The sequence below is a fragment of the Suricata suricatta genome, chromosome 2, assembly GCF_006229205.1.
Source record: "Suricata suricatta isolate VVHF042 chromosome 2, meerkat_22Aug2017_6uvM2_HiC, whole genome shotgun sequence".
In the NCBI taxonomy this organism is placed as follows: Eukaryota; Metazoa; Chordata; class Mammalia; order Carnivora; family Herpestidae; genus Suricata; species Suricata suricatta.
This window is the reverse complement of record NC_043701.1, coordinates 174,921,292-174,944,280: the sequence shown is the minus strand read 5'-3', so window position 1 is coordinate 174,944,280 and position 22,989 is coordinate 174,921,292. Positions and strand designations below refer to the sequence as shown.

General features: G+C 45.5%; 1 protein-coding gene across 3 annotated transcripts; it reads right to left on the bottom strand.

Annotated features, from left to right (window-relative positions):
• Positions 1-244: 244 nt before the first annotated feature.
• DENND10 (DENN domain containing 10) lies at positions 245-21,581 on the bottom strand. Of its 3 annotated transcripts, none has more exons than XM_029932671.1 (9): positions 21,481-21,581; positions 18,831-19,027; positions 16,063-16,142; positions 11,916-12,064; positions 9,874-9,985; positions 8,007-8,107; positions 6,871-6,978; positions 4,068-4,162; positions 245-1,634 (listed from the first exon to the last, which is right to left on the bottom strand). In XM_029932671.1, the coding sequence occupies exons 1-9, from the start codon at positions 21,533-21,535 to the stop codon at positions 1,458-1,460; spliced, it is 1,074 nt and encodes a 357-aa protein (XP_029788531.1). In that variant the 5' UTR covers positions 21,536-21,581; the 3' UTR covers positions 245-1,457. The 3 variants fall into 3 exon arrangements, with proteins under 3 accessions (XP_029788531.1, XP_029788533.1, XP_029788532.1); XM_029932673.1 differs by lacking the exon at positions 21,481-21,581 and adding an exon at positions 21,383-21,446; XM_029932672.1 differs by lacking the exons at positions 16,063-16,142; positions 21,481-21,581 and having other exon boundaries at positions 18,831-18,918.
• Positions 21,582-22,989: the final 1,408 nt, after the last annotated feature.

Here is a 22,989-nt window from a genome sequence, read left to right as displayed (position 1 = left end):
ACTGAACCCCTTAGCTTTCACATAGGTCTTGAGGTAACTCCCCACAGATCTGCATTGACAAAAGGGTTTTATCTTGTTTGGAGTGGGAAGCACTGCAGAACGGGGCACAGTTCTCCATCTGCCTAAAACTGTTGGGTATCAAAATATGTTCCTTTTATTTCTGCATCATAAATCTATAATCTTAACAAATTTGACCATTAGCTGATATAGTAATACAAAAAAAATGGAGACAAACATGTTCGTGTTCGTTTTCCTAAAGTGCAGCTTTAATTTTTAACTGTTTGCCTTAGTAAACCTCATCTCATTCCAGATTCTCCCCGGCCCCACCCAAGGAAGGAGGGGAAAAGGCTATTTTTTATTTTTACTCAACAAATGTCTAACACAAAGAATCAATGATCTAATAAAGGCAAGATTTTTTTGTAAACGTTTTTCTGGGTAAGATTTCTAAGGACAGCAGTAGTGAGTGTAAAATAACTTTTCATAATTAATATGAATACATATAATAAAAGAACAAATACATAATTTAAACCTCCATGCTCATTTTGCAACTTTTAGGGCTCCAATTATGAATAAGGTACACACGCTGAACAAGAATACCTTCCCGTGTGGCCTAATTACTTTCACTGAAGTCTGAAGACACTCTCCGGTCTCAGCCTCTGTAATCACGTAAAGTTGCTGTTCCGCGCATACTGACATTTATATCCAAAGTGGGTTTATTTTGCTCTATCACATAAGGACTGGCATCTTTTTCGAAAGAACGTTGCTAGCTACAGGGTTAAGATGGTTTCGGTTTGCCGAGTGCTTGCTTCTGCGACAATATAAATATGGATTATTAAAGTTGTCTACTCAAGTATAAAAGCTATGCAAAATCCTCATAATATAAGCAAAAATGTTCGAAGGCCAAGAGAAAGAATTTTTTTCTTTTACAAGAAAGTGCAACTGCAGGATCTCTTTTGAATGATCTTCTAGACAGTTCTGCAGAAAACTTATTAGTAGTTTGGCTCAGAAAGTAGAGTTCCTCATGAGGAATAAAAGTTCTTCCTAGAAGAATACAAAGCAGAATTTCAGGCGGCTTTCTGAAAGTAAACCAGTCATTGTGGCTACGCAACGGGACAAGTGGAACTGAAAACAGTGAAGGCTTTCGGGATGGCTGGGATTTGCACTAGAACTTGGCACAGCTTTTGTTCTCTTACTCCGGGACCCCACGCCGTAGCTAACGCCATAGACGGTGGTCACAGCACTTGGTCCGACCCCGACAGCAGGCACGAATCTGACCAGGAGGACATCAGAAGTGTTTTCATACGTGTTTTAGGGCTTTTTCAGGTCAAATCTCAATACTTTCACATAAATCATTAAAAATAGAACAATTTCTTTGCTGTTTGCAGCATCGTACGTAGTTAGTGGATAATCACGGTGGAGAGCTTCCTATCACTCATCAGGGATACACTGTCACACGGTCAGATTTTCAGCATTTGCTCGGCTGCTGCTAGATGGTAAAGGAAGTTTTCCGTTGCCGGTGGAAATCGTCTTTGCTTTAGTGCCTCAAAATTGAGAACCAGCTTTTCTCCATCACCAGAAACTTCTGAAAATGGTTCCAGGTGGGTGAAGATTTCTCTTGTTTTTAGGGAAATATCCTTTAATGGAACAAGAAAATACGCCACAAGTTAGCATCAAAAAATATGAATTTTTGTTGTATTTGGAGAGAATTTTTCCTGCTATTTTTTTAACTTTATCAAACTATTTATAAATTAGGAAAAATGAAACAAACTTAAAACAACCTAGAAGAACCAACATCGTGCTTTTGCCATTTTAGCCACGTTCAAGTGTATGATTCAGCAGCATCAAGTACCTTCGGTGCTTTGTGACTACCACCCATTTCCAGAACTTTCTCACCATCCCAAACTGAAACCTTGTACCCATTAAAAAGTAATTCCCCATCCCCATCTCCAACGCCTAGTAAATGCCAGTCTACCTTTTGCTTCTATGAATTTGCCAACACTCTAGGTACGTCCTATGAGTGAAATCACACAGTATTTGTCCTTTTGTGTCTGGCATATTTCACTTAGCATAATGTTTTCAAGGTTCATCCATGTCAGAGCACATGTTAGAACTGCATTTCTTTTAAGGCTCAATAATGTTCCACCATCTGTATATACCACGTTTTGTTTATCCATCCATTTACTGATGGACATTTGGGTTATTTTTACCTTTTGGCTGTTATTAACAGAGCTGCTGCGCACACTTGCTTATGTGAGTCCCTGTTTTCAGTTTTCTCTGAAACGCAGCCAGTAGAATTGCTGGATCTGTGGGAATCCTATATGGAGTTTTTAAGGAACCCTGCTTTTGGTTTTAGAATGAATCTCCCCCAAAGTCCTCTTCTACAGGAACAAGTAACCCAGCACCTGCCACACGGGCTTTATTCCTTTTTCCTGACAGTCCCTGGCGCGGACGACGACTCACTAGAGCCACATTAGAGTCAGGTCTCTTTCCTGGTTTGCTGACATCATTAATTCAAATATTTTCAAACTCCTACAATACGCCAGGCACTTTCATCACACGTTATACCGAGTCACCTGTGTATTCTCACTTTTAGTCCACGAAAAACACAGTAACACGACCCTCCTACTTATATAGTTAACCAACATTGTTAACAGCCAACATTTTTCCTCGAATGATGACCCACAGGGTAGGAAAGGACAGTCTCAGCTCTTGGGACAAGCCCCGCCCACTCTTCCTGGCCTGAGCTGATGGGCCACCAGCACTGAGCAGAAAGAACAGGGCTGCTGGAGGGGTCCCTGTCAAACCTGTGGCTCCTTTCAGCTTTTAGTTCACGTGTCACCTCAGAGATCTGTCTAACCTCTTCTCTAATATTCTCTACCTTGACCTTTTGTTTCCACCACAGCATTCATCTCTCAGGGCTCACAATGATCTGGCTTTTACTTTTTTTTTACCCACTTGGAGAGAGTGCATGAGCTGAGGAGGGGCAGAGAGAGAGAGGAGGGAGAGAACCCTAAGCAGGCCCTGCACCGTCTGTCAGCACAGAGTCTGACGTGGGGCTTTAACTCACAAACCATGAGACCATGAGCTAAACTGAAATCAAGACTTGGACGTTTAACTGACTGAGCCACCCGGGCACATCTACTCCAACATAGGCCATGAAGGCAGGGGACTCTGCTCCCCACTGCAACTCCTCTGCCAGCTGCCTCACATACAGTCAGTACTTAATAAATATTTTCCGGGTAAATGAATGAATAAATGGAGGAAAGAACCAGGTCCCACCAGGTGAGTAGCGCCCCCCTCCCTGACGAGGCAGCACAGGTACAGGCAGTGGGAGACCATCCCTCAGGCCGCTGGCCCCCGTGGGGTGACACAAAGGTCTAGATGGGTCAGGGCCTGGGAGAGGCCAGGACGGAAGTGCATCCGGGAGAAGAGTAAGCTGGGAACAGGGCAATGCGGACAAACGGCCAACAGGAAAGGAGACTGCGGTGCAGAGGAGGGGCTTTGTCACCGCACGGAGAGGCTTGAATAAACTCTCTGGCCGTCCTGGGGTGGCAAGGGGAGAGGGGAGGGTCCACACGGATGCTCTGGTCCACTTGCCAGGCAGACCCCACAGGGGCGCTAGCCCTGCAGGGTATGATCCCGGAGTCCGCTAAGTTTGGCGGGGAGCTGACTAATGCTTGCTTACTCGTGTTCTGGCCACAGAACACCAAAGCAAGATGAAGATGCTCTCTCTAGGTTCCCCTGCTCAGCAGCAACTGTCTCTTTAAAATTTGTTCCTCCATGAGAATTCTGCTGGGAGCACAGAATGCATTCGCTCAGAAAAGCATTCTAGACCACCTGGGGGTCACACCTGTCACCAGCCACCTGCATATATCGGTCCCCAGACCTGACAACGATTTAGCTCTCGTGGCCCCCACCCGCTGCTCTAACCAGGGCCAGCCTGCAGACCCTCGAGAGAGCATCTGGCCACCGGCTTCTCACGGCCCCCGCACTCCGGGAGTGCTGCCACTCGCTGCCCAGCGCCACCACGGCAGGACGCTCAGTAAGGTGGCAGGCGGAGGAGTTACCTGTATAACTTGGCTGTCTGATTTCTCCGGGTCTTCTGCAGACTGAACAATTAGCTGACCGATTTCTTTGTGCAGTTTGCCCATTGTCATGGCCTCTGGGGAGATCAAGCAGATGTGACGCGGATGTTTAGAAGTTTACATAATAAAAACCATGCCGCCTTCTTGAAAATGTAAACCATCATATAGAGGAAATTTTCAAACAACCAACAACCCCCCAGTTCCCCCTTAGTGCTGAACACAGATATGACGACGTGCTAGGAGGTGCAGAATGATCACGATTTATGTGGTCAAAATAAAAACACGCCAATGCCAAACCACATTTCTCCTTCACACCTGCCTGATGAGAATTTTTGTTTCTCTTCCTAGACAAAACCAAATGAAAACTCCTGACTACAAGTAAGTTGTGATTTTAAGCCAAGAGCCTGACTTTCCTATGTAGGTCTTTATAGTTAAGAATTCAAGTGTAACTCAGGTGCCTGGAGGGCTCAGTTGGTTAAGAGTCTGACTTCGGCTCAGGTCATGATCTCGGGTTCATGAGTTCGAGGCCTGAATTGGGCTCTGTGCTGACAGCTCGGAACATGGAGCCTGCTTCGGATTCTGTGTCTCCCTCTCTGCCCCTCCCCTGCTCACGCTGTCTCTCTCTCTCAAAAATAAACATTCAAAAAAAAAATTCAGAGGCACCTGGGTGGCTCAGTCAGTTGAGCATCCAACTTCGGCTCAGGTCATGATCTCACGGTTCATGGGTTCGAGCCCTGCATCAGGCTCTGTGCTGACAGCTCAGAGCCTGGAGCCTGCTTCTGATTCTGTGCCTCCCTCTCTCTTTGACCCTCCTCTGCTCGCACTGTCTCCCTCTGTCTCTCAAAAATAAATAAAAAACATTTAAAAAATTCAAGTGGAAGTTTCTGGTAGGGATCTTGTGGAAACAGAGCTCCCTGTCGGTTCTATAGAAGCTGGCTGAACATTCAAGTGTGTGAAGACCCTCAGAATGAGCAAAGGAAGCAACCTAAGGGAGCCACATGAACTCCACATATGGCTAGTTTCCTGCAGCAAGAAGACGAACAGAAATGCCTGCTGGTCAGTCCGAGGGACAAACTCCATTTAAATGGTGCTGATTGAGGCGAGCGCGTCTCACAGACTCGCAGCAACAGAAGGCGGCAGGAGGCGGCCCCGCTTCTGGTCCTAATGTCTCAGCAGGTAAGGGGCCCTGGCCACGGCCAGCGTCCCACCGCTCGGGCTTTTGTAAAAGGCAACACTCACCTTCCATTCCCTTTTGCTCACTGACACATCGTGCAGAAAGATTTTACATACAGGAGTCCTGTTCAGTCCTTGTGCGATGATAAATTTCTACACCTTCTTTCATTCGCTGTCCTTTAAGAGGTGGAGCCTACTTCTCTCTTACTGGACTTAACAACTTCCTTCGAACAAACAATTCGGAGGAACTAGTATATGATTTCTGAGACTGGGCCATAAAAGGCACTGTGGTCTGTCTCTTGGATCACTCCCTCTCGGGGGAAGCCAGCTGTCACACCCTGAGAGTACTCATGGTGAGGCCTCCTGCGAAAAGCTAACTTACAAGTTGGGCCTTTGGATGACTGCAGCCTTGGCCATACTCCCCCTTTTTTTTTTAAGCCTATTTATTTTTGAGAGAGACAGAAAGTGTGAGCAGGAGAGGGGCAGAGAGAGAGGGAGGCACAGAATCCGAAGCAGGCTCCAGAGCCGGATGGGGGCTTGACTCTACGAACCATGAGATTATGACCTGAGCCAAAGTCAGACACTTAACCGACTGAGCCACCCAGGTGCCCCTGCCCTGGCAATATCTTGATTGAAACCTTGTGAGAGATTATGACCCTGAGCCAGAACCTCTTGGCTAAGTCAGTCCTGAAGCTGTGAAATAATAAATATTTGCTGTTTTATTTTATTTTATTTACTTATTATATTATATTATTATTATTTTTAATGTTTATTTATTTTTGAGAGAGATAGAGATAGAGTGCAAGCAGGTGAGGGGCAGAGAAAGAGGGAGACACAGAATCCAAAGTAGGCTCCAGGCTGTCAGTACAAAACCCAGTGCAGGGGCTCGAACCCACGAACCGTGAGATCATGACCTGAGCCAGAGTCGGACGCTCTACTGACTGAGCTGCCCAGGCGCCCCAAGATTTCCTGTTTTAAGCTACTAGGGTTAGAAGTGATTTGTTGTGCAGCAATAGATAGCTAATACAGCTTGTTTAGACAGAAAAGTTGAGAAACAAGATAGAGACACTGTCTCATTGGGGCACTGGTAGCGTGGTCGCTTAAGTGTCCACTCTTGATCTCAGTTCAGGTCGTATCTCCAAGGTTCATATGCTGGAGTCCCGCATCAGGCTCTGCGCTGGCTGCACAGAGACTGCTGGGGATCTTCTCTCTCCTTCTCTCTGCCCCACCCCCGCTCACCCTTGATCTCTCTCACAATAAATAAATAAACATTAAAAAAAAGATACTAACTCATTAACATATACTGCACAGCATAAGCACCCAGAACGTACTAGCACCATGGCCGGAGCGGTAAGAACCAAGGCTGTGTCCTAGACACAGAAAATCCCTCCGGTTCCAGCACGGCAGGCTAAGCAGCCCTTGAACACCAGTGTTAGAGCATCAGCCTGAGAACACGCCTGCTTCGGGCGGGCGGGAGGAAGGGTGAGCCGGGCCAGGGGGGCCGCGAGGGCACGGATCTTGAGGAGCACCGAGGGGCTCGCGAATGCTGTGCTGAACGCCTGAAGCACAACCCAGTGTGGAAACTACATCAACGACAGAAGACAGAACTAACCTTTCGCAAGGGGGGCGATGGTAATCTCGCGCTCCGCCAGATTCACAAACACATCGTAGAGGTCTGACCTGTTGCTCACCTCCAGGTCCACAAACCCGGCGATGTAACCTGTGTGACAGAGGACCGACCTTAGTGGGACGGGAACAAGTCCTATTGTGATCAGATCAAAAGAGAATTGACTCTAAAAGCTGACCAGTTGCTCTTCTTCACTGCTTGATGCAGAGGACATCAGCTGTCCCCTCTGGCATTTCTTAGGACTACATTATTGTCAGCTGCCTGAAGAAACGCTTACAACTCAAACTGTCCCCAAAACTAGATTTTAGGGTCAAGGAAGAAGGCATCTACTTTTCAGTTACTGCTATCCAGGTCAGGATGACAGCTGAGGCCCAGGGAGCAAGGACTCCCTGGACCAGTGCTCCCCCTTTAGGTCTCTGTCTCCAAGACACCAGAGCCAAGCAGCCGGCTTCCTCGGGGACAGCGTGCTGGGGACGGCGCCACCTTTCGCCAGTTGCAGATCTGATACAATAAATGCTCTAAGTGTAAAGGAATCGGGGCACCTCAAGAATTAACAGACCTTTGGACTTGATGTTAAGAAAACAGCTACCAGACTTTTCACATTTGATAGAGCAATACAATTAAAAACAAATAAAAAAAAATAAGGACCAATTTACCATTGCTAAAGTTTTCCTTTACCAAGGGACAATATTTTTTTTTCTGTTTATTTAATTTTGAGACACAGAGAGAAACAGCATGAGCAGGGGAGGGTCAGAGAGGGAGGGAGACACAGAATCCGAAACAGGTTCCAGGCTCTGAGCTAGTTTGTCAGCACATAACCCAACACGGGGCTCGAACCCCCGAACCATGAGATCATGACCTGAGCCGAAGCCAAGTCATGATCTTGTGGTTCATGAGTTCGAGCCCTGTATCGGGCTCTGTGCTGACAGCTCGGAGCCTGGAGCCTGCTTTGGATTCTGTGTCTCCCTCTCTCTCTGCCCCTCCCCCACTCAGGCTCTGTCTGTCTCTCAAAAATAAATCAATATTTAAAAAAAAAAAAAAAGGAATATCAAGAGAATCCTCCCCCAAACCAGCCGGAGTCCTGGGCAGCCCCCGCCCCCACCGGAGCACCCGCTGGCTACCTGGGCACGTCTTCAGGCCTTCCAGCTCGTCGGCACTGAGGTGCACGTAGGGATGCAGGATGGTCCAGTCCTGTCGGTGCCACACCAGGGCAGGCAGCGTCCTGGGGAAGGGTGGCAAGAACTCAAGCGGCTGCCGGCCGGCCCCGCGCCGTCCACCCTCTCCTCCCCAGGACAGAGCTGGCTGGCGGAGGCAGAAGGTATGGTGAACGCTCCGCGTGCCTGGGCCTCCAGGCTTCAAGTTAAAGAAGTGCAATGTGGGGTGCCTGGGTGGCTCAGTCGGTTAAGCCTCCGATTTCGGCTCAGGTCAGATCTCACGTTTGTGGGTTCGAGCCCCGCGTCAGGCTCTGTGCTGACATCTAGCTCAGAGCCTGGAGTCTGCTTCAGATTCTGTGTCTTCCTCTCTCTGCCCCTCCCCGTCTCATGCTCTGTCTCTCTCGGTATCAAAAATAAATAAAACATTAAAAAAAAAAAGTGCAATGTTTTCAACTCGACCTTTTTGGGTCAGGTTAGCTACAAAAAGCCCAAGGCGATGTTTCAAAAGATCTCTGTGGCGGCGAGGAGTAACAGTTCTAAAGTTTTCTTCCAAATGCCTCGCTCTGAAAACTGCCATGGAGGGAGTCTGAGGATAAAATCCACAGTGGGGCCCCCTGCGAGCAACACATCTTTTTGAAGTCTCTCATTTCTATATTAAACATTCCAAGCAAACTTGCAAACCAGTTAGTGTTTGTTTTCATACAAAGTAGGTTTCCTAAAAAAAACTAGTGAAACAGCTGCTACAGAAAGAGGTGGCGAATTTAACCATGGTTTGGGGAGCCCGCTGCTGCCTGCTGTGTCTCGGAAGCGGTGGACATCTCAGTTGCGGAAGCATAAATGGAGAGGACAAGGGGGACTGGGTGGCAATCGCAACGACAGCTGTCCTCACTTCCCGAGCGCTCGCAATGAGCAAGGACACGCCAAGTACTTCACTCACAGCGCCTCCAGTCCTGACAACAGGCTTACGATGTGGGCCTTATTATCTTCATTTTGCAGATAAAGAAACAGAGGCTCAGAAAGTTTAAGTATCCTGGGTGTGGTCACAGACCTAGTAAAGTCTCCTCCCAGGGTTTGAACCCAGGTTCTTCTGACCACCAAACCTTGTTTTTCCCATGTTCTAACCAGTTAGCCTCCTGGAGCCTCATTTTCTCATCTGGAAGAGAGGGCAATAATACTTCCTTGCAAACGTTGTGTCATGAGTAAATGTAATAACTGAGGTGACTTATACAACAGCTGGTGTTCAGTAAGCACAAAAGCTAGGTCCTCTTGCTTTTTAAAAAAGAATCTACAAAACTATTATAAAAAAATTTTAAAAAAATAAAAATCTACAACCAAGTGAGACTTGGTAAAGAAACAAACTTTCAAAAAATCTTGATTATAAAAGAGAGTCTGCGGTAAAAGTAAAAAAACAAGAAATAACTTACTTAAAACAGGGGTCAGGAAACCATGGCCATGGAGTGCTGTCTGTCTTTGCACATAAAGTTTTATTGGAACACAGCCATGCTCATTCATTTGCATGTGCGCTGACTCTGGTGGTTGGGTGGTTGGGACAGAGACCTTATGGCCTACATGCCTAAAATCTTTATGGTCTGTCTGGCAAGGGAAAGTTCCAACTCCCTGCTCTAAAATATTCATATTTCTAAATTTAAAGAAGAATCTGCCCAACTTCAGTGACCTTGAACTACTAAAGCTCACCTGAAACGTTAGACCAAGATAGCATTTCACCCACATTCTATTTATAGCAAATGTGTAACAGAACAGAGCACACAGGAACACAGACTGCCCCAAACCGGCTGCCAACACAGCCTCTACTTTTAATGACCAGAGACCATACCTGGTGAACTCCTGGACGGCTTCTATTTTGGGGTGATAGACAACAATTCTCTTCTTTAGCATCAGTGCTGTGTGTAAGATAACGGTTTCCATTCCAAACTGAGATACAATGTCTTAAAACACAAGAAATGATAATGTTACTGCATTAAATAATATGTAAGGGAACAACATTGTTATTGGAAGGAGTTCTTTCCAATAAAAGCAGAGATTACTTTCTGTATACAGAATTGTTTTCAATACGGAGAATAAAAAAGCACCTTGTGCAACAGATGAGCATATAAATCCGGACATCTGCTCCCCAGGAGAGGGGCTACTGCAGCCTCAACCCGCCCCCAAGGGACACCGTGCTGGAAGCCTAGATGAAGCTGGAGCCCCAAGAAAGCAGAATAAATGATATGAAGGGAACCAGCATCTTTCTGTGTCATGATACACCCTTAGGTTTAAAAAAAAAAAAGTGAGGGGAGGCACCTGGGTGGCTCAGTCGGGTAAGCGTTCGACTTCGGCTCAGGTCATGATCTCAGGTTTGTGGGTTTGAGCCCTGCATCAGGCTCTGTGCTGACAGCTAGCTCAGAGCCTGGAGCCTGTCTTCGGATTCTGTGTCTCCCTCTCTCTCTGACCCTCCCCTGCTCGCACTGTCGCTCTCTGTCTCTCAAAAATATAAATAAATAAAAAATTTAAAAATTTCTTTAAAAAGTTCACTCTGGGGCACCTGGGTGGCTCAGTGGGTTAAGCAACTGACTCTTGATTTCGGCTCAGTTTCTTTCTTGTTTTTTTTATTTTTTTAATGTTTTTTATTTATTTTTGAGAGACAGAGAGAGACAGCGCAAACAGGGGAGGGTCAGAGAGAGAGGGAGATATAGAATCTAAAGCAGGTTCCAGGCTCTGAGCTAGCTGTCAGCACAGAGCCCAATGTGGGGCTCGAACCCACGAACCATGAGATAGATCATGACCTGAGCTAAAGTCAGACGCTTAACCGACTGAGCCACCCAGGCGCCCCTCGGCTCAGTTTCTGATCTCACAGTTTGTGGGTTCAAGCCCTGCACAGAGCTCCGAACTGACAGTACAGAGCCTGCTTGGGATTCTCTCTCTCTGCTCCAACCCCACTTGCTCTCTCTCAAATAAGCATAAAAAAATAGGAGCGCCTGGCTGGCTCAGTCAGTTAAGCGTCCGACTTCAGCTCGGGTTATGATCTCACGGTTTGTGGGCTGAAGCCCCACGTCGGGCTCTGTGCTGACAGCTCAGAGCCTGGAGCTGCTTCAGATTCTGTGTCTCCCTTTTTCTGCCCCTCCCCTGATCACACTGTCTTTCTCTGTCTCTCAAAAATAAAGGTATGTCAAAAAAAATTTTTTAATAACAAAATAAATAAATAAAAGTTCACAGACACCACCCCTCCCAATGCATATATCATTATGTAAGTCTTTTTGAGACAGCTGAATAAACCTACCATTTCCACAGGGATGCTTAGAAACCATATAGCACAGCAGGTTCAAGAGCTAAGACGGGCGCTGTGGGAAGACCAGAGTAAAGGCCGGCGTGTCCCTCACGGTCCCCCTCTCCTCCCTTTTAAGGACCCTGAAGTCTGTGGCTCCGCCCTGCACTGCTGTTTTGAATTTTCCAGCTGGGAGAGGAAGGCGGGGAGTTAGAAGAGGAGCGCTGGGTCAGGGGCCTGAGCGCTCCGCATGGACAAAGCAACTGCTAAAATGTAAGGAAAGGAAAAACTCTGGACGTCAGTGGAAACGGAAGCTGTGAAATTCAGCTTATCCACAAAAGAACATCTGTGTTGTGAACAGTCAGAATTGTGTGGAAAGGACCACTACAAAAGTTTGCTTTCCTACGACAGAATTCTAATCAAATAAGGCAATGCAGAAATTGAACTACCCTTCTGTATAGCAAATAAATACGACACAGATGAACACATACAGAAAGATGGGATATTAGAGTCTACTGTGGATCGCCCTTGGCTTGGAGACACCTTGTTGTTGTTGGGATGGAAGCACCTGGGATGGGTTTTGTTTTGTGGTGTGTGTGTGTGTGTGTGTTTACCTTTGATAGAGCCTGCAAGATAAGCCTTGCGGGCATCAAAATCCTTGCTAAGGAAAGAGCCATTTTCTTCGCTCTGGCATATCCCCTTCGTGAGAACTGCAATATAACTCTCCATCATTTTAACTGGGCTCCCGTGTTTCAGGTACATTCTGTAAGAAAAGAGAAAAAACAACCATGCTTTTATTCAGCATGAACCACACAGAGCAATGAATCCAAGGCCGGGTATGGGCACTTCCTAAAAAATCTAAGTCAACTTGCTGATACGCTTCTGAACGCCTGAATCTTTCATGGCATGACTACTTCTGTAGTTTAATTCAATAATGTATTGAAAAAAACCCACCACTCCAGAGACCTTCAACAATTCCTTGAAGTTGGCTTTCTCCGTCCATCTGCTAGAGCCTACCCAGGCAGGAGGATGAGCTAAGGACTTTCTGAGGACTCATTATTCTTTTCTTTCCCGAGTTTTACTTTAAAAAAATTTTTTTAAGTTTACTTATGTTTAGACAGAGTGCGCGCACACGCGCACACACGCACACACACACACACACACACACACACACGGGCGCGCGCGCACACACAAGTGGGGGAGGGGCAAAGAGAAGAAGAGACAGAATCCCAAGCAGGCTCCAGACCATCAGCAAACAGCCTGATGCTGGGCTTGAACTTACAAACCCATGAGATCATGACCTGAGCCGAGATCAAGAGTTGGATGCTTGACCGACTGTACCACCCAAGTGCCCCTGAGGCCCCATTATTCTTTAAAAAAATATTGCATTCTTATCTTTATGTCTTCCTTTCACAAATGGTGTTTCTAGCCATACAAACTCTTATCTTATTGCTGGGATTTCCTTTGACAAGAAAGGAGTTCTACACGTTGTTCACAGAGAAAGCAGTAATTATAGAACTTATATTTATTATCAGAGTTCCCAGAGGTAGCTATATTTAGATAATTAAGAAATCAAACTCCTTTATGTTTCTGGTGGTAAGTATACACCAGATATATTCATCATCAAGTTCCAGAAAATGCTGACAGGAAACTGCCTACATTTATAGCTCACATGTGAAATCAGTCTCTTCCCCTGAAATCTCTTCCTGTGAGTAACTAAATCTAATTTGCCTGAGAAGCAGGACTGGGCCTACTTGAGCCTTTCAATAGCTAAATGGATTAAAAAACTGGAAAGAAAATAAAATCATGGTTTAAAATAGATCATTTGAGGGACACCTGTGTGGTTCAGTCAGTTAAGCGTCTGACTCTTAGTTTTGGCTCAGGTCATGATCGCATGGGCCGTGAGTCCGAGCCCCTAGTCAGGCTCTGTAATGACAGCATGGAGCCTGCTTGGGATCCTCTCTCCCCCCACCCCCTCTCTTCCCATACGCTACTCGTGCTCTCTCTCTCAAAAATAAACATTAAAAAGAAGATTTAAAACAATTCTTTAAATAAAAATAGATCACTCAAAACTGTATTTATTGTAGGTTAAGTGAAAAAAGCAAATGTAACTACTAACCAGTTTTGTAAATCATCAGTGATTTTAAATTATTTCAATGCACAAATTGAGGGGAAAAGGTAGAGAACAATGAACATGATAAGCTATGCTACATACAAAATAGTCAAGCCCGTGAACTCATACACATGCTTATATATGGAGAAAATATCTCCATATATAAGGAGGGGGGATAGGGAAGGGAAGGGACCTAGTTTTCACTGCACACCCCTCTGTATTGTTTGTGTTTCTTTGCTGTGTGCTCACATTACCACCACCAAACGGCATATCATTAAAACTGTAAAATACAGGGACACCTGGGTAGCTCAGTAGGTTAAGCGTCTGACTACAGCTCAGGTCATGATCTCACGGTTTGTGGGTTTGAGCCCCGCAACGGGTTTGGTGCTGACAGCTCAGAGCCTGAAGCCTGTTTTAGATTCTGTGTCTCTCTCTCTCTGCCCCTCCCTTATTCACACTCTATCTCTCTCTGTCTCAAAAAAAACATTAAAAAAAAATTTTTTTAAGTGTCCAACTCCTGATTTCCGCTCAGGTCATGATCTCACTATTTGTGAATTTGAGCCCGGGATCAGGCCGCATTGTCAGCGTGGAGCCTGCTTGGGGTTCCATCTCTGCCTCTCTCTCTGCCCCTCCCTTGCGCACACACACACACACACGCACGCACACGCGCGCGCACACACACACACACACACTCTCTCTCTCTCTTTCTCAAAATAAATAAACATATAAAAACCCTGTAAAATAGAAATAATATACAGTAATGGAAAAGAGAAACATGGGAAGGTTGGTAGGAGAAGATCACTTTTTCCCTAACAAGCCTGGGCCACGAAATACTGAGTAGACGGAAGAACCCACCACGATCATTCCACAGGAAAACCACAAAGTGCGACCCTGGGAACTTATTCAGACAGGGCAGCCATCTGTCACACCTGACCTGGACAACTGGTTTCAGGGGAAACCCTGGTGCTCTACCAGGGCCACCAGCTGGAGAAGCCAGAAGATGAAGGGGTGTGGCCAATGACCTGGATCCCACACAGGGAATGAACCCCTCCATGCGGACTCGCGCTGCCACGTGAGCAGCCTGCTGGGGAGGCATACGGCCTGTCCTCTCTCCAGAAACGGGAGGGAGCACCACCGTGGTAATCAGCACGAAAAGTGTTGGTCTATGTACCTGTGCGCACAGACGTGTGTTAGTAGGGAGGGGGAGTGTGTGCACACATGAATGTGTGTGCAGGAGCGTGTGGGTATGCACACCTGCAGGGCAAGTGTGGTCAGGTGTCGGGGGCAGAGGAAGTGGCTGCCGACAGCTTTGAGTCCTCATTTCTCCTAAGCTGTGACCGGAGAAGAGTCCAGAACACCACAAGGCCGCGGCGCTACAGAAGCTGAGGGACCCTCTGAGCCTCCTCCCGGGCAGGAAGTGGGGTGTAAAGCAATCTGAGCCCGAGAATACTTCCCCGTGAACTCACTGGCCGGCCTAACCCTGACTCAGTCAGATGCAATGGGAGACCGGTATTTGTTCAAAAGTGGCTTTGCAGTGTTTTTAGCTCAAGGCTTCTAGATCGTGCCTCTTCTCACAATAACCGTCTCCCTCTGTGTCAGTGCCATAGGCGCAGACAGCTGTTCATCTTCCGCAAGGAACTATACACCTGAAACTTATCCTAAGAGAGCAAGAAGGCTTTCTGACCATAGCTGGCGGCAAAACAGTAACACGTCATTTTCTCAAAATACAACCTACCTGAAACCCTGAAGTAATTAGAAAGTAATCTTCTGCTACATATAGATATATAGACATGGATATGTAGACAGAGAGCATGTGTGTGTCTACATGAAAGTGGCAAAAAGCAACCATTCCTCAGGCTTATAGTGAGGAACACAAAAACAACTCCCTTTGCCTCTCTCCCGAAAACGACTTACTGGGCATAAGCCTGAGGGCTAATGCTGTAATAATTACCTCTAGAATTACAATTCTATCTAGTAACAACAATATTAAAAAAAAATCTAAAACCCTGTGAGAGCCCTGATTAAGGAAAAAACCAATTTCCCCAACATCCCAGAAAGCTTTCATTAACTCCACTACCTCTACTTACCAAGGCAAGAAAGCAGACTGGTATATTTTACATACATTTTTTCAACAGCTGGGATGAAACTAAAGAAGTTTACCTGAATGACGATTAACCAATGAATCAGCTTCTCAGCATTCTAGCTTAGAAATATTTTCCTGTGCTTTAGCATAATTCAAAATGCTCGTTAACTTTCCCCAAAATGACTCCCCACACAGACCTGGACACGTATGAACCAGCTTACCACTTTACCAGCACTTGACTTAGCCATCCTGCTAAGGAAAGTTCTAGATTGGAAGTGGGCAGAAGTGACAGGCCAAAAGTAGCAAGTGACTCAAATACCCGGGAACTACATGGTTGTATAAATTGCTTTTTCTCCTCCCTTCTACCATGTTCCCAAGTCAGAGGCGTGTCACAAAAGCAGAAGAGAAAAGTTCCTCTTATAAAAGTTGCCAGAGGGCCAGTAAAGATGCAGTTGGGGAAGCGGAGGGCTGAAATCTGCTTCCTCGGTGTAGACATCTGCTATGTAACTACTGAATAAGATCTTCATTTTGGTATGAGAGCATTTAATACAGTTTTCATACAGACCTACACAATATCCTAGTGAAGGCGGCATATTTCTCTGGGTTAAAATCTTTGGCGGTCAGAACAATAGAAAAATGAGTCACCTGTCCAAAAGAAACAAAAAGTATACTTTTTAAAGACACTTTCACAGACTTAATTTTTATTACTACATTCTAACAAACCTCTTGTACAAGACATACTGGCATTAAAAAGAAAAGGTCAAAACGTAACCTATTTCTCACTTCCTTCTTTATACTTTTATGTTTATATAGACACATATAAAAGATATATGCTTATATTTACCTATATATTTCATTTCCTAGATAAGAATGTAATATTTTTAGAGTTAGCATGTTTTCAAAAACACAAAGATACTTTAAATATCAAAAACGTGAGTGTTCATTTAAAGTCCTCTAACCTCATCAAAGCAGAATTAGAAATGCTATATCAGATGTACCAATTTATCAAATCTTAATTAATGAAAGAGGATAAAAAACAACAAAATACACACAGTAAAATCACACAGTTCCTGACAAAGTCAGTGCTCTACAGAACGCCATATTCTCTCTGTAGAAAGCACACGGTAACAGTAAGCTTCATTTATTGATATGCCTCTATTATTATAAATACAAACTTCGGCGAGTCTTATACCTGTTATTCCCATTAATGAGATAAACTTCAGGACTTTATAAAAAGCAAAGCACTTAAGAAATACATTTTCAGAAATCATATTTTTAAGTATAAGAACTACCTCTAAATCTTGTCATTTTTCAAATCTGAAAAGCAGATTTGAAATCAACGTTGCTGTTATTGGCATTTTATGGCTGTTATTGGCATTTTATGGCACAAAACACAGGTAAGCCTATTTGAGGATACATCAAGACTTTTCAGCAAAAACTTAGTGAACATAAACCAAAGATTTTATAACACATTGAAAACTATCTTTTTGCAAATTTACATTTTCTAATTATAAATCTGTTTTGTTTTAAACCTCTAACAGTTTTAGACTATTGTCTTCTTGTTATTTTAAAAGGAATTCCTTGGGGCACCTGGGTGGCTCAGTCAGATAAGCATCTGGCTTCGGCTCAGGTCATGATCTCACAGTTCGTGGGTTCGAGTCCTGTGTTGGGCTCGGTGCTGACCACTAGCTCGGAGCCTGGAGCCTGCTTCAGATTCTGTATCTCCCTTTCTCTCTGATCCTCCCCTGCTTGCGCTGTCTCTTTCTGTCTCTTAAAAATAAATAATAACTAAAAAATAAAAATAAAAATAAATAAAAGGAATTCCTTAAGTTTAAATTGATAGCTTGGACGTGTTTCGTGGTTACCGGCTATAAAAATAGCCCTAGATGGTAAAAGGAGTCCCCACACAGGAAAACGCCAGGAGCTCAGCCACTTTCCTATTTCTTTTCTTTGAAAAGCAACTCTGGTTGCTTGGGTTTAGAAAAGCTCACAATGACCACATACTGGTTTTCAACATGTCACATTGATACTGTTCGTATCAAATGACACACACAAAAGCCTACTGAATACATGTTTCCTTAATTCTCCTTTCTATTCTTAACATAACCTTACCATCCACAAACAAATGAAAAAGTTTTCTTATCAAAGATAATTTTATCTTTTTAAAAATTTTTAATGTTTATTTTTGAGAGAGAGAGAGCACAAGAGAGAGAGCAGGGGAGGGTCAGAGAGAGACAGAGACATAAAATCCGAAGCAGGCTCCAAGCTCTGAGCTGTCAGCACAGAGGCCAACGTGGGGCTTGAACCTACAAGCTGTGAGATTATGACCTGAGCCGAAGTCGGACGCTCAACTGACTAAGCCTTCCAGGCACCCTAAGGATAATTTTATTTTTTTAAATAGTTTTTGGGGCACCTGGGTGGCTCAGTTCGTTAAGCTTCTGGCTCTTGACTTAGGCTCAGGTCGTGATCTCCTGGTTCATAGGTTCCAGCCCCACGTCAGGCTCTGCACTAGCAGTACAGATTTTCTCTCCTTTTCTCTCTACCCCTCCCATACTCTGTCTGTCTGTCTCTCTCTCTCTCTCTCTCTCTCTCAAAACAAACTGGGGTTAAAAAAAGCAAAACTTAGGGATACCTGGGTGGCTCAGGTCATGATCTCATGGCTTGTGAGTTCGAGTCCCGTATTAGGCTCTACCCTGACAGCAAGGAGCCTGTGTGAGATTCTCTCTCTGCCCCTCCCCTACTCAATCTCTCTCAAAATAAATAAACTTTAAAACATTTTTTTAATGGTTTTTAATTAGGGACAAATGCTACTTTCCACTTTTAATCAGAGTTATGACTTTGTACGTCTACATTTCTACTCCAAGCATAATCCGGAAAAGGCTTCACTACACCAGCCACAGGGTCAGTCAGTATAATACACACCAACCAATATTTATGGAATGAGTAAGAGTGAAATGTGAAAGGGGACGTTCCTAGTGAAAAATCATACTTGGTATTTTTCAAAGTGTATTGTGAACAAGAATGTCTAAGGCTAAGAGTTACTGGAATAATATTACATCACTTTAAATATTTTTGGTTAGGGGGCACCTGGGTGGCTCAGTTGGCTGAGCATCTGGCTTCGGCTCAGGTCATGATCTCGTGGTTCATGGGTTTGAGCCCCGCGTTGGGCTCTGTGCTGACAGCTAGCTCAGCCTGGAGCCTGTCTTTGGATTCTGGGTCTCCCTCTCTCTCTCTCTGACCGTCCCCTGCTCACGCTGTCTCTCTCTCAAAACTAAATTTAAAAAATAAAATAAAATAAATATTTTTGATTGTTCAACCTTCATGTAGTCATACCTTTATCAAAACTGAAGAATCTGGAACTTCCACTGTTGTGATATAAAACCATGTTCTTCTGTACTGACCGAAGACAAAGGGATGGAGAAGTTTGTTTTCATCTGTAAGGCAGCATTTTCTCAGCAGTAAATTCCTTAAAGTAGCTGTCGTGGAAGGATAACACCACACCCAGAGAACTTCTCCATTTGTGTCCTTTTCTACGGTGGAAAGATGGTCACTGTGAGAATGTCAAACAGCAGCAAGGATGTGAATTGATTGGTTACTCAGAAGCACTCAGTGGAATCAGCTTTCACTTACAAAGCATCCCGGAGCATGTGTGACCCCAAATTCCCTTCTACCTCTACTGGTCAAATTATGTAGCTCTCCCGATCTTGAGTTTTAGGCCACTTGAGCAAAGAGCTCTTACAACAAATCATGAATGAAGTTTTAAGAGGCGCCTGGGTGGCTCATTCAGTTAAGGTCAGGCCATGGTCTCCTGGGTTCGTGAGTTTGAGCCCCGCAGTAGGCTCTGTGCTGACAGCTCTGTGCTGACAGCTCGGAGCCTGGAGCCTGCTTTGGATTCGGTGTCTCCCTCGCTCTGCCCCTCCCCGCTATGCTGTCTCTCTCCCTCTCTCAAAAATAAACAAACATTAAAAAAATTAAAAGAAAAGAAAATTTAGTCTTAAATTTGGTAGTCTTTCCTATCTCCTCCCATACAAATTCTCACAAACTCAGCATTACATATTTGTTTGTTTAAAATTTTTTTCTAAGTTTATTTCTTTTGAGGAAGCAGAGAAGAAAAGAGCAACAGCAGGGGAGGGACAGAGAGGAAGGGAGAGAGAGAAGATGCTAACTAAGCAGGCTCCACGTTGTCAGCGGAGACCCTGATGTGGGGCTCGATCTCTCAAACCAAGAGATCATGACCTGAGCTGGTCGCTTAACCACTGAACCACTCAGGTGCCCCTTCAGCATTACATGTTTATTAGTTAGAAGGATTTTTAATAGATACATAGGAAGGGTTGTAAAAAACAAAACTGGAGATGAAAAAATGGTGAGATCTCTTTGAAATGTTATATGCTGCTTGTATAAATTCTGTATTTAACATTGTAATAGTAATAATAGTAATAATAATAATAATAATAATGGTTATCCAGCCATACATGTAGTTTCCTTATCAAAGCAAACACCTCAATAACATAGCCCAAACTTTATAAAAACAATTACTGCACACATAGCAGTACGGATGCAGATTTTTTTTTATGGAAAATATCAAGTTTATAAACAAAATAAAAAAATGAATTCCCCCGTCTCCAACATTCACCTCCAGCAATTAGCAACACCTAGTCCCTCCTTGTTTCTAAGGTCTCCCCTCAATTATTTTGAAGGAAATCCCTTTTAAACCCGTGTCCATATGAAAAATACAAAATCTGAATTTAAAATATGATCATAAGTCATCTTTGTCTTTGCTGTTACCAGATAAAGTCAGATTTTAACCTAACCTTATTCAGAAGTACCTTCAAGCAGGACTAAGATGCCTGAAGTACTTAGGTTTTGTTTTGAAGCAGTTCTAAAATCACACCCGAAATAAATACAGGAAGCCATTCCCAGATCAATGCACTCCTTTGAGACACTGAAAAATAATCAGCACAGTTAGCCACTTTTGCTAAACGCAAGCAACGTTCTTCCACACTAGAAGAACAGAATGTTTAGGTGTTTATAAAAATCTCAATAGAATATTATTTCAAAGGACCAGGGCACGCAGGGAACGAGAGCCAGAGCCGTTCATTCAAGCAACCCGCTGCCGCCAATGGGATGAATGGATCCTTGAAACGCCCAACCCTGAAAGGCTGCACACGGCGCAGGCACACCCAAAGATCCCAACGTACTTCCTCAACCACTAATTCCTCAAAACTAACCGGGATCCCGCCATATATGATTATGTAGACACTCCGGCGACAGGCACGAGCTCTATCACATGATACAGGATTCCTCCGCCGCTCTGAGTTGGGGCTCTGCGGCTACACCGCAAGGGTCCAAAACCTGGCTCCGCCACTTCCTAGCTACGTCCGTGCGCAAATGACACCCTGGGCCTCCATCTGCTTCTCCGAAATGTGGTCATCAAACATTACCCACACCCCTTGGAGCCCTGGTAGAAGTTTAACGGGAGATAATCCATGCATAAATGCTCAGTACTCAAGGCAGGCACGGTTGGCCACGGTGACTCTAACGGCTCAGTCACACAATCGTGGCCAGCCGGTCGCCGGGCAGGCAGTCACGCGTGGCTCCTGCACGCTCCGAGGTGTGCCCGGCCGTCTCCCCGCCGCGCGGCCCAGCCCCGGCCCCGCCTGCGCAGCGGCCCCTCGCAGCCACCGGAGTTCAGTCACCCGCGACGTCCGGCTCCTGTGCAACATGGGGCGTCCGGAAGGAGGCCCGGGGTCCCTCCACCCTGCTGCCCGGCCCGGGCGGGTCCCACGCGAGGCTGCAGGCGGACCGGTCCAGGGCGGCTGGCCGGGTTCCCGTGCCCCGCCGTCCCCCGCCCCCGCCCAACAGAGAGGGGGCCGCGACCTCCTCACCGCAGGGAACCGCGGGAGCAGAGGCCACCCCGGGCCCAGGCGGAGGCGGAGGCAGAACTGAGACTCTGGCCTGCGGGGCAGGGCGCCTTCGTCCTCACCGATCAGCCCGACTCCGAGCATCAGCTGAGTGTCCGCCGCCTCCGCAGCAGCCATTTTCCGCCACCGCCGCGCCGCAGCGCTCAGCTCCCGACAACCCGCTCGCAGGCCCCGCCCCTCCTCTGGGACACGCCCACCCGGGCCCACCCTGGACCAAGCCCACGCCTCTCCCTCGGGCCCGGCTCGAAGGCGTCTGGCCCAGAATTTCTGCCCCCACCCCTCGATTTCAGCCCTCAGCTCTCCACCCTCAGAAAACTCAGCCTTGGCATCTTTCCTCAAGTCCTGTAACCCAGATCTTCATAAACCCTCCCTTCAACCCACTGCAATCTTCTCTCCCCTCCTCAATCTTTTCTCATTCTACCTCTGCCCTCCTGGCCGGCTAAAAAGAGGAGTCCTGAGTATGGGGGCTGGAGGGTAGGGTCTCCATTTCACTCCTTCACCCATCCATCCATCCATCTACCCATCCATCTATTCATCCATCCATCCATCCCCACACGAAAAACAAATAAAACAAAACAAAACGAAAAGATTTGAAAAGGCTTTGGGAATATAGTGTTGAACAAGACAGGGCATTCTAGTGGATGGAGACAGACAATTATTGAATAAAATAATACAAAAACAGCCTAGAGTGATAAGCCCATTGCAATAACAGTGCAGTGTGTTAGAAAGTGGAGGGAGTGTGTCAAGGAAGGCTTCCGCGAGAAAGGTATATTTAAACAGAGATCAGAATGTTGAGAAGGAGCCAAGCAGCTTGTGTGACTCCAGGATCCGTCCTCCTGGATCTTAGGTGCCTCCAACCCCAAATCTCACAAAACGAATTAGGGAGGGTCTTTGGTATCTACAGGAATATCCTCCCACCCCCATCACATTTGACATACATTTTAAACTATTTAATATAAAATATTATATACACCAATTGAAGGAAAACGTGGTGGTCCCCCAGTTTCTGAAACGAAGTATTACATGGGGTTCCTGGGCGGCTGAGTCGGTTAAGCCTCTGGCTCCTGATTTTGGCTCCGGTCATGATCCCAGTGTTGTGGGACTGAGCCTCACATGGGGCTGCTTGCTGAGTGTGGAGCCTACTTGAGATTCTTTCTCTCCCCCTCCCCAGCCTGTGCGCTCTCTACCTTAAAAAAAAAAAAGTATTACAAAGTTGAAGCACTTCCCTTCTCCTTTCTAACCTCTTTCCCCTCCCTGTCCCACAGAGGTAACCACTATTTTAAATTTGGTCATTGTCACTTCCCCATTATTCCTTTAAGTTCTGGTTTATTTGTATGTTTCACTCAACAAAATGCTGCACTCTTTCTTTTAAAACTTTACACCAGTGCAATAATAGCTAACATTTACTGAATAGCACACACTGTTCTAAGTATTATACTTGTTTTTCTCCCTTAAATCCTCAGACCATCCTTGTGTATAAGTCCTATTGTGATCCCCAATTTTAAGGTGAGAAAACTGAAAAGTGGCACAATTTGCCTAGGATCATATACACAGATGGCAGGTGGTGGTGC

Bases quoted from the DNA above. Each gene is read 5' to 3' on its own strand.
- DENND10 (XM_029932671.1), bottom strand. From the start codon at position 21,535: ATGGCTGCTGCGGAGGCGGCGGACACTCAGCTGATGCTCGGAGTCGGG. The intron at 16,143-18,830 runs GTATGACTACAT...TCTTTTGGACAG, and splicing joins ATTCTTCAGTTTTGATAAAG to GTGACTCATTTTTCTATTGT. The intron at 12,065-16,062 runs GTCTGTATGAAA...CTTTTCTTACAG, and splicing joins TTCACTAGGATATTGTGTAG to AATGTACCTGAAACACGGGA.